Here is an 11,848-nt window from a genome sequence, read left to right as displayed (position 1 = left end):
CAATAGGCGCTTAAATGGTCTATGATCAAACCCACAGGAACTAAAATATTTTTTGTTAAAATTTAAATTATACGTATCATTATATTAATAGTTTATTATGAATTAATATGTCACGTAAGTAGATTTTATAATGTCTATTAACTCAGATTTAATAGGAGAAACTTATATATTATATTTTTAAAAGTATATAAATTATTTTAGATATGAATAAATTATAAGAAGAGATAATATAACATGGTTTTTTTTATTTTTTTTGAAAAAATGATTGGGATGCCACGAGCTTGAGAGACTTGTCAAAGAGATAGTGGAGAACATAAGATGCACCGAAAGGCATCCATCACGCATTAGCTGTGATCGATCACATTCCTAGTGGCACTTATGTCGTTGTCGGGATTGCCATCGGTCGTATGCTAACCACATGCACGTCGCACAAGCAAGATTGGACACCACGTGGCTGACACGGCATTCTATTACTCCCTTCGAAGAATACAAGTCGAGAAAGCTTGCAGCCAATTCCAAATAAATAGTCTACATGGATTTCTCTGCACATGCAAATATTTCTTGTGTTTGATGAGTGTCACAGTTATCGAATCCGACCCAAATCTCGAGCCAAATCTTATAAATCTCATAAAAATAATAAATATTTTTTATAAATAAAAATATTACAAATATTATAATAAAAATACATGTGTGAACATCATAAAATGCCTTCAATTTTGTTAAGTTAATTAATCCATCAATTTTATAAATCATTTATAAAAATAATTACATTGAATTTGATAATAATATTATCAAGATATTATTTTTTAAAAAATAATTATTTATTTATTAGAAAAGTAAACACTAGAGGTGTGGGTACAAAATTCTCGTTCAGGGATAAAGAGAAAATTTTAATTAAGGGAATTGGAGACATTTAATTTATATAAATAAAAAATAATTTAATTAATTAGATGAGTGTCATAATTATATTCTATTATCTTTCGTCATAAATATGTTCTAGTCCATCAAATTGATTAAAAAATTATTATACATGATATTTATATTAATTATTAATAAATTGTTATATAATTGATAGATCTCATTTTATAATTCATAATTTTTTTTAAAAAAAATATATATATCATGGCCATCAGCATCATTAACTTTGTTGGATGACAGCCGAGAGGCATTTTCTCATCTCAATTAATTCGATTGCTATAAAAATACCAGAATATTATTAGCAAAGAAAATTTTATCGTCCAATTTGGTTGATGGTATTTTTGACAAAAAAAAAAAGGAGAAGAAAAATTCTGGTCCGTCATCATCACCGCCACCACAATTCATCATCTCTGACCGTCCATCATCCGGGCGAAATCATCAAAGCAAACGAAGCCATCGCCGTCGGTATCCACCCCTTGGATCATGCAACGGCAATCCTCCAAGGTGCACCCGTCGTCCCCAAGCGTCACGAACACGCCCAGCAACTCCTCGGCCGAGATTTTCCCGTCCCCGTCCGCGTCGAACACCGCGAAGGCCTCGCGCAGCTCCGCCTCCGCCTCCGCGGCCGCCGGAAGCTGCAGCTTGGCCCCAAGGGCCTCCAGCTCCTCCACGGTTATGCACCCGTCGCCGGCGAGGCCGACCTCCGCGGCGACCGACGCGGCCTCCTCCGCCGTGAGCGGATCGGGGCCGAGCCGCCGCAGAACGGCCTCGAGCTCTCGGGCCACGATCTTCCCGTCGCCGTCGCGGTCGAGGACGCCGAAGAGGTCGTGGACGGAGAAGGGGAGGACGGATCTTGGGGAGGCGTGGAGGAGGGACGAGGAGGTGGAGGACTCGTCGGACGAGGAGGAGGTGGAGGCGTTGTTTCCGAAGGAGCTGTCGCGGCGGTTCTTGGACTTCTTCTTGTCGGCCTTCTTGGAGTTAGAGCCGAAGAAGGAGGCCACGCTCAGCTTCATGCTTTCTCCCCTCCCCACCTTACGGGATAGGAAGGCAGAGCTGAGGATAGAAGCCGAGGGGAATCGGATGATGGGCTGAGGGGGATTGAGAGGGAGGGATTAATAGCGAGCGGGATGAGAAAGGAGAAAGCCGGCGGGAAGCGAGTAGCTTCCGCGAAGTTTCCTGCAAAGTTATTTTTCTTTCTTTTATGGACGTGGGGCCCAGCATTAATCGCATGCGAGGAGAGGACATGACGAGGACAAAGTGTACAGAGGCCATAAAACAAAGTCTTAATAAGATTTAAGTTACTGAATTTAATTAAACATATATTAGACCCTTTAATAATAACTTAAGCTTTTATAATGGGGTTTGAGCTTTTGAGATGGGCTGTTACCTAATCATATCCAGGCTTGCTTGTGAAGGAGACTGATGATGAGACGTGTATTAAGTTCTTTACTAATAGGATCGGTGGTTACACAATTATTTCTATGTTTGCTGGTAAGAGACGTCATTTACTGCAAGATGAATGATTTGTTTTTTATTAAATAACCTTTAATTATTTGAGACCGTAGAAATCTCTAAAAACTATAGGGTTTATAAATGGATCGAGCAATAGGAGAAGCTCCATTGAGTATTTAGATCAGTTGTATCACAGTTTTGCTTTATGGAGATCGTTTAGGTGTATACAATTACCACTAATAATTGATTGGGGTTCTCCTCTCCGATGCACAAAATAAAAATAAAAATAAAAATAAATAAATAAATAAAAGGATTTGTCTGGGATAGATAAATTATCTTTGCAAAAAGATAAAATCTTAAACCAAAAGGTAATAAATAGATTGAGAACGATTATTGTATATACAGTTATTCTTATTTTTTCAAAAAATATTAAAAAAATATCAAAAAAAATAATTTGTCGTTGATTGAGCCATGCAACCCACAAAAGAAATATGTAATTATGACAATAACAAATCCTAGAAAAAAACTAACAAAACTATAATTAAAAAAGACATATGGTAGAACAACAATCTAATATACAAAGGTGGAAAAATGATTCCAAAGCAATCTCCAAAGAAAAACTTTGATTCTAGAATCTTTAAGACTCCAAGTTATCTTTCAAACCTCTCACCCTTCAATTTGGTAGGTAGGTAGAGTCATTCTTTAAGTATTTATAAATATTCTTGAAGATAGTAAGTCTAATCGGATAAGGACTTCAAATCCAAACATGTAGAAGAAGAATATTAAAAATATATATTATATTTTTTAAGATTTTATGTTTTTCAAATCGTTAACTATCTAAATAATAATAATAATAATAATAACGATGCATAATTATAATCGTATTTGTACTCATTCTCTTAAGATATATGCCTTCTATTCATCTCTTTTCATTTTCTTTTAGTATATTTTCCTCGAAAATCTCTTTCATTGGATCCTCATCAATTATCACTCGATCGATTAGTATTGTAATGCATGGCAAAAATCATGAAGAATATTGAATCAAACGAGACAAATAAAAAATTTTAATATAAAAGACAACTTCTTTCCTTTCTCCCTCCTAAGCGACGATCTTTGTGTACCGTTATTGTCTCAAGGAAAAAGAAAAAAAAAAGAAAATGAGAAGTCAATAAAAAGAAAATAACAAAAAATAATTAAAAATAAAAGTAAAAAATATTATATTATATTATAATAATTTATTAAACCATTACTATTCCACTTAGACTCGTTTGTTCAAAGAAAAGTGTGTAGGAGTTCAACGGACGTAATTGCCAACATCGACGAAGTTTCATTGCTGTTCTATTTCTTGACCACAATAGCCTAACGCACGGTTCGAGTTTGACCAAAGCATTCACAAAGCCTCAAACCAATAGCTTGTTTGGAGCACAAATTTGAGCGAATTGGAATTGATTCATAGACATTTATTATCTACATTTATAAAAAAAATTTAATTTTTTTTTCATGTGAGAATAATTTAAAGTACTTTTGAATAACAATAATTTTAAGATATTCAATATCGTACCGTACCGGTGTTTCGAGGTTGGTTCGGTATGGTACGATACCGACTTATCAAGCGGTATACTAGGACACCGAACAGTACACAAGGGTTTACCGAGCTATTTCCTCGTAGCACTATAGCACTGCTACAGTGTACAACTGTAACACTATAACACGGTTCGTACGGTAGCGGATAGTCCGCGTACCGATATGCTGTCGGACCGGTACGCATCGTCAGTACCGGACGATATCATTCAAAATTGTATACCATGATACAAACAACAGATTTATACACTATCTTACATAAATTTAATTTTTTTTAATATATTTTCTCTTATCTTTTCTAAATCTACTAAAAAGCCCACAAAATATTTAAAATATTTCAGCACATCTCATATAAGAAAATAACAAAAATCCTAATATCATAGTTTATTAGAAGAAAATTAACTCGTATCACTTCACCAGTGAAGCTAAGCTGCCACTGGGTATGGTGGGGACCCCCTTCTCCATGAGTAATCGCCATTCCTCCCTTCCTCTGTTCCCTCGATCTATTAAGAACAACAGTCATCTTCAATGAGGAACAAGCAACGATCTTTAGCTCATTAAGACTCCAGAAATGCGGTGTTGGATCTCAGAAATCATCGACGCAATTGCCTCCTCACCTCCTCACCTACCCCCCGCCCCCCCGCGGGACAACCGCGTGTAGTCAATTTAAGCAGCTGCAATTGCGAGACATCTGCGACGCATTTGCCACGCAATTTGTGTGGACTCGGTGGCGCACTGCGCGACAAATATCTTCGTCCTCGTCCTCCTCGTTGCGCCGGTCGCACACGGCTTGCAGGACCGCAGCAACAGCGCACAGGCCACCTTCCGCTGTCGCTGTAGTGCCCTTTGCGTCCTCCAAAAACTAAGCTTTCTCTGTGACACGACAACGGCAACTTAGCTTTCTCTGCGACAAGACGCTTCATTCATCGCCATCAGCAGCAGCAGCATCATAAAGTATAAGACCATTTTGGCGTACAGTTTTGTCTCTTCATCGATCGAATACTTAGGAATTTGTCCATCTTGAGCCTTCAGATCACCCGCTTCAAGATTTTTCACAGCCTTTGTGAAAAATCTTGCTCACCAAATGTTTCCATCTTAATCTTGCTCAAAGATAGCGTATACTGCAAAATAGCAGCTCATATGACCATGGGATCAGAAATGGATACCACTCGAGATGTCATCTCCAAACCAAACGAACAAATCCGCTGTCACACGCGTGATATCTTTGTCTGTGGGATTTATTAAGGTGAGGCTCTCATGGATGTGGTGATAGAGCAAATCATAATTGCATCCTGTAAGCAGGAAGAATTCCTCGAGGGATTTGCTGCCTTCAACAACACTTGGATGTATTATTTTTAGTTTTCCGATTGCAACATTAAAAAATATATGATATAGTTTTCTAGGAAAAATGAAGATCAATTGGTCATGTTAAATAGATGACAGTCATAAATGGAATTTGCAAAAGCTGGATGGAGTTGACGACTTAAGTCTTGGGATATCTCATTCCTTTTTTAAATTAAGGAAGTAAATTGTCGATGATCAAGTAAATCTCTTCCTCACCCTTCACAGCATTCGATGACAGAGAAAACTAATCTACAATATATTATACACTGCTATCTTATTTATAAGCATGATATATCTTATAGTATATCATATGGTATACTACCATATATTCCAGATAAAGATATTTAGTCCACATCATGATTTACCTATTGTTAATATAGTATATCATATGGGATGTCGATTTGGAACTAATTGAGACTCTATTGTTAATATAGTATATTATCTTTGAGGTATTGAACCTAGTAAAATTATATCGGGGGGTGCTTAGTGTTGAGTCTTTTAGAGCTAAATATGATAGAGCTCGAGAGTTTTAATGTAAGAGAAAACATACTTAAAGGACCTAGGTTTATGATCATTATGCTCGAAGATGCATATTAATATCGAGGATGATTATACGTTTCTTATAATCTTTATGAAATTATATCATGTTGAATATGAGAAACATGCAATAGTCATGAATGTAATTTGTAACATCCGAGAAATAATGTCGTGATGTTGTTCAATATGGTATCGAGTTATTAGACATGTGACATCAAAGTGTCTCAATCACATAGTAAATATTTGTCGATCATGTCATCGTTCTCCTATCACCTACGCATACCGAGCATACCAATATTATGAATTCTATAAAATATTTTAATAAATTATAATATAGAAAAAAAACCTATGCACCATATAATTTTTTTTTATAATGTGTTCTTTTATTTTTTAAGATAACAAAGGACTAAAATAAGATCATAAATGATTACACGATAATTTTTTATTTTATCATCTTTTAGTGAATTCTTACCTCATGTCAATTCATTGACAATAATTTTGAATGTTAAAAATATTTAAAAATCATATGAGAGTTTACCCAAAGCCCTAAATTTCTTATGGGCTAAAATATAAAGTGAATATGCCAATTAGTTTAGAGTTGATAAAAGCTTTGAAAGTTATATGGTCTATCACAAGGTTATATGGTCTACATCATTATTTTTTATTCAAAAAAATCTATTCTAGAGTGGATAATTTTTACCCTTTGATATATTAAAAAATAATATATATTGATGCAATAATGACAAATGGGTATAATATATGAAAAATAATATACACGAAGGTAGTGATAACATATGAATACACTGTTGTTGAATCTCGGATTTTGACGATGAAACCAATTGATAAGTGTTTATGATTTGATATGTGTTTTGAGTAACGTAGGATGCTTCGATCAGGATGAGACAATTAAAGCAGGAAGAATGATTGATCAATATATCAACATAAGGTTTCGAGCCATGGATTCGGGCATCGGGCCAAGATGAGTGGATATTACGCCAAGGATATCAGAGTTGCGGAGGTCAACTGGCCGATTGGGCAATAAGCCGTAAGAGAGGACGATGCACCGAAGAATCGGACGAAGCGTCGATGAACCAATGACATGCCGAACGACATGATTCATGTTTAGAAATAATTGTCTAGATTATAGTGTGTTTTTATGTGTGCAGGATTAACTAAATAGCAAGGCATAAAGCAAAATGAAGTCTCGTTATCAAGAACGTGATTTCGCTGGGAGTTCGAGAGTTCATCGAAAGTTCGGACATTCCTCAGAAGTTATGCTGGAACCAACCGAGAAGTCCAGGAGCTTGTTGAGAGTCCGCCGAAACATTACCGAGAGATCGTCGGAAGTTCACCGAAAGAAACCAGACTTATTTTGCTTAGAATATGTCTTAGGAATCGTAGTTAGCACGTAATTAGAGTTGGGATTGAGAGATAATCCCATCAACTCTGTTAGGGGCCAACTAGGCCCGAAGTTGGACTGGTTTGGGCCAGATTAAAGGCCCAACCAGGATGCTAAAAGTCTGACCGACGGTGGCATTGCTTAGGAGACTCAGTCTCCCAGGTGGTTTGGGCGGTGGTATCGTTGGCAGTAAATGCTGCCAGTAATGGTACCGTCGGCAGTAAATGCTGCTAGCGATGGTACCGCCCTTTTCAGGTAGTGGCACCGCTAGAGCTCGGTCTCCGAGCTCTATCAAGCAGTGGTACCGCCCGTACCCAGGAAACCCGGGATGAGATATTTTTAGGCTCCAAGTTTGAATCAACTTGAAGTCTATAAATACCCCTCTCATCCCTGGTTAAATGACACAAGTATTAAGAGTGAAAAAGAAAGAAACGCTGCTGTAATCTTGTGTGAACTCCTCTCAAAGTTCTAAGTGTTAGAATAGTTTGAGAGATGAGTGAGTGGGGGTGTAAGGGTTATCTCCTAAAACCGGTAAAAGGAGAATCGAGTTATAAAAGGTGGTTGGTTTTTGCCTATTGAAGGAAGACCGATAGTGGAAGCTGGTGGCCTCGACGGAAGATGAATCGGCGGAGTGGATATAGGTCATAACGACCGAACCACTATAAAAATCTGGTTTGCGTTTTGTCTTAAGCAATTTATTATTTTCAATATATTTACGAACGTGTTTAAGTTAAGATCTTTACGAAACAATTTTCGCTAGAATCAATTTTAATCGAAACGAAACGATTTGAATATGTGATTTAACCGCTGCAGTAATTCATCCCCCCTCTTAGTGCCAACTCATTCCTAACCGTTGTAACTCATTTCAACTCAATCATAGACATACTAACTCAGTTTTACAATCACTACTATAACTCCACATGATAACTCAATCCAATTTGATAAATACTATTCAACTAACATGTACGTTAGTAGATATTATGCATCTCAATTCAGGCCAGAAAAAGGACTATAAGCACCTCTTCATTAGATCGTCTAAATTGGTCAAATAAGCACCATCCAAGCTCTTAATATATGACAAAACCTATTAGCCTAATAATTGCTCAGAAAGGGGCTAACTCCCACATAGTTGATTTTTTCTTTTCAAAGGATATGTGGTTAAAGGTGAGATTTGAGCTCATAACTTTGTTATAATATATCAATTTTTTTACAATAAAATTATACATTCTTATGATAGTCTATCACATATATAAAATCACTAATAGATAAGTCAACACCCAATCAAAATAGCTAGATTATATGAAAATAGAGAATATTCTTGGTAGCCTTTTAGGTTTGAAAAATCTTTCCTATTGGCACGATAATTATTTTCCTCACACTTATAGAATATGATCTCTTTGTTATATATATATATATATATATATATATATATATATATATATAGCTTCTCCTCATTATGGATATCATTTGACTTAGCATTAGAGATGTTGGGAGAAGTCTAAAAGTAAAAGTATCCGAAGATCAATAATAAAGTATAGATTAGAATAAGCTGATGTAAGATTTATATGATTTGACATTCATAAAAAAATTAAATCTTTCACTATTTGATAATAATCAAATATAAAAAAAATTCTCTCTTTTCAATTAAAATTAATTGGACTCAAAATTTTGGAATCTCTTGTATACCCTCTCTCAGGTAGACATTAAATATATTTTCTCTCAACCTTTGTAGATATGCTAGAAAAAAAAAAATCCTACAAGTATTCAAAACGAAGATTTCAATTAACAAACAATAGAATCTCTTGTATGCTTCTTCCTCGTTAAAACCTAAAAAATGAGGTTTTTAAAAATAATAAAATTTCAATTAACAAAGATTTATTTTCATACTTACCTCTTTGCTCTTCAAATAATATTAATTCTTTAGGATATTTAACTCTTATTAAAACTCAAAAATACTTAAGATATGAAATACTAGAAGATATCTAATGCATATCCTTCTTCGAGAAAATACAATGTTCATACTCCATTAAAACTTTCCATTGTATTTTGGTCACCAAGAAAATAGATAATTTCTTACTCGATGTAGCATCCACGATCAATAGATAATCAATCTCATATCATTAATATTATGAAAGGGATAGATAACAACAGTCTTATATTGCCCATTTTATTCCGATCAAAAAGAAATGTCACACGAAGGCGACATGACCTAATTCTAAATCACATAAGTATCCTTTATCTTTTATGATTGAGACAATTGAATATTGTAATACTTATTGTCCCTTGTCTTTGTAATATAACATGTAAACTTATCCTTTATTCCTCCCTCGTATTTTAGGTCATTATGTCAAGGTTGATTGGTGTCAATATGATTCAAATTAGATTCATAGAATTTGTTGATGTATTTATCCGTGTAGATTTTTGTAGCAAATTATAAAACCAACATTAATCTCATAGCATGTTATCAAAATAGGTAACGAACCTAATTATATTGCTATATTAATTTCACATGTATAAAAATATATATTTTTATAAAGGTAAGAAACGAATGTAACATTCGAACCTAAGATGATAAGCTATCAAATTCTTTACTAGCTAATATTTTTTTAAAAATATTTGTATGTATTTATCTTGCACTTAAGTCGATGTGTCGACATTAACAAAATGTATACTTGTCTAAGCACATAATATTTAATGTACTTTCTTGACTAAATTTTTTATTCTATTATGAGCATTTTATCGGATGGCACCCCCAATACACCGTTTTGTTCAACTTAGTCGAAAATATTCTCAATCTTTATTAAAATGATTTGACCACATATATTATTTAAAAAATCGATAATTGATTATCATAAAAAGTTTAAAAAATAAAAAAATAATATTAATCATCTTAGAATCTTTATCTAATGATTTTATGATAATTAATTATTAAATTAATTTTTTTTTGAATAACATCTATCGTCAAATCTAAAGTAGGAGGATATTTTCATCCAAGTTAAAAAAAAAAGGATACCTCTTAATAAAAAATGAATATAAGGGTGCGATCTGACAAAAAATCAATATTAAGTTTTTCTTCATAAAATACCCTTCCATTATTACCTTAATCCATTTAACTACAAGTTAGATTTAAATGTAATTGAAAGTTGGCCAGTTTCTCGTAATACCAGCAATTGTGGGGAACACCATGGGAAGAATAAGAGACGCTGACTATATTATCGGCCTTATTAAACCCAATCTATGCATAGGGAGGGCAGGGCAAGTTTTTCTTTTGTTTTTTGAGAAAAAAAATCGATTAAATCAAACAGAGATACAAACTAAGCTACTGAAGGATGATCAACGAACAAAAAAATGGAAAGCTTCCTGTTTTCTAGGTAGGTGTTCAAAAACTTGTAATATCGGATTCAGAAGAGAGATAAAAAATATTTGTAAATAGTTCTACAAACCCCACAAGATTAGCCCTCTTTAGTTTGTCAAAACTATTTTGGATGATCGGAAGTGATACGTTGCGACTATTGTCGCTAAGGCATAGAATAGTGAAGTCTACGTATTCTGCTCCTGGATTAAAATATATAATCAGTTAGCCACTTGTGTGATGTAATGCATTTGGGAGAAAAAATGCCTAGATAACCTAACACCGACTTGCTCGTTTTAATAGGAGTTCGAGAGGTAACTCGACGAACTATTCACAGGAATATTTCTAAGAGTCCAAGAGGCACTTTGTGATGGTTATGAACTAACTTCCATACGGAATATTCATAAGAATATTCTTATGAGTTCGAACTATTTTTTTTGTGGAATATTCACAAGAATATTCTCAAGAGTCCGGGAGCTATTTGGATAAGTTATAAATCATTTCCCTTGCAGAATTTTTAAGGGGAAGAACTTAGAACTAGAGAAGTAAATCTCGTTACTAATTTAAGCATCGAAGAGATTGACTTGAGAAGCTATTCTCGACTTTGATCTTCATGTAGATGATATCTCGGGTGAATGTGCTTTTCATCTTGGACAACTTCGAGCATATAGATCGAAGCCACCACATGCTAATAAGGTCATTAATGATATTTTCTTCCAATAATGATAATACCATTATTAGAAGAAAGTTTGTTAAGCTCACTACCTTCATCCAAACCTGTCCGTTATCAAAATATCAAAATTCATATTTATTATGCTCACTATTTCAATAAGGGAGTGCATGAGAAAAGGAGCTATCCGCAGGAGAGAAAGAAATAATAGAACTTAGGCAGACGATTTATAGAAATTCATATTTTTAGTAACCAAGCCACCTTCCAATTAGACCGATATTCTTAGTAGTTGTAGACTTTTAAGTATTGCCATATTTATTTTGATCATCATTATTAATGACAGTTCTAATGCTTAACATTATCCGACAATATGAATACACTCGATTTTCCAATCGTAATATGAAAGCTGTCTTCGTGTACTCAAAACATGCAATTAAAAGATTCATCATGCTAACTAATCTACCTCAACTCAATAAGAGAAAACCACGGCATATATAATTGATCTTCCACTAAAAGAATTTTTGCTCTCAATCAGACCTTCCAACTATATAATGTTTCTTTGAATCTGAATTAAACATCCTTATCCGATCAAGCA

At 34.4% G+C, this 11,848-nt stretch overlaps 1 protein-coding gene across 1 annotated transcript; it reads right to left on the bottom strand.

The window, feature by feature from the left end:
- Positions 1-1,191: 1,191 nt before the first annotated feature.
- On the bottom strand, positions 1,192-2,026 carry LOC103993409 (probable calcium-binding protein CML36). Its single transcript, XM_009413468.3, has one exon. The coding sequence runs from the start codon at positions 1,929-1,931 to the stop codon at positions 1,323-1,325; it is 609 nt and encodes a 202-aa protein (XP_009411743.2). The 5' UTR covers positions 1,932-2,026; the 3' UTR covers positions 1,192-1,322.
- Positions 2,027-11,848: the final 9,822 nt, after the last annotated feature.

This window comes from Musa acuminata, chromosome BXJ3-8 (genome assembly GCF_036884655.1).
Source record: "Musa acuminata AAA Group cultivar baxijiao chromosome BXJ3-8, Cavendish_Baxijiao_AAA, whole genome shotgun sequence".
NCBI lineage: Eukaryota > Viridiplantae > Streptophyta > Magnoliopsida > Zingiberales > Musaceae > Musa > Musa acuminata.
This window is presented reverse-complemented; position numbering and strand designations above follow the sequence as displayed.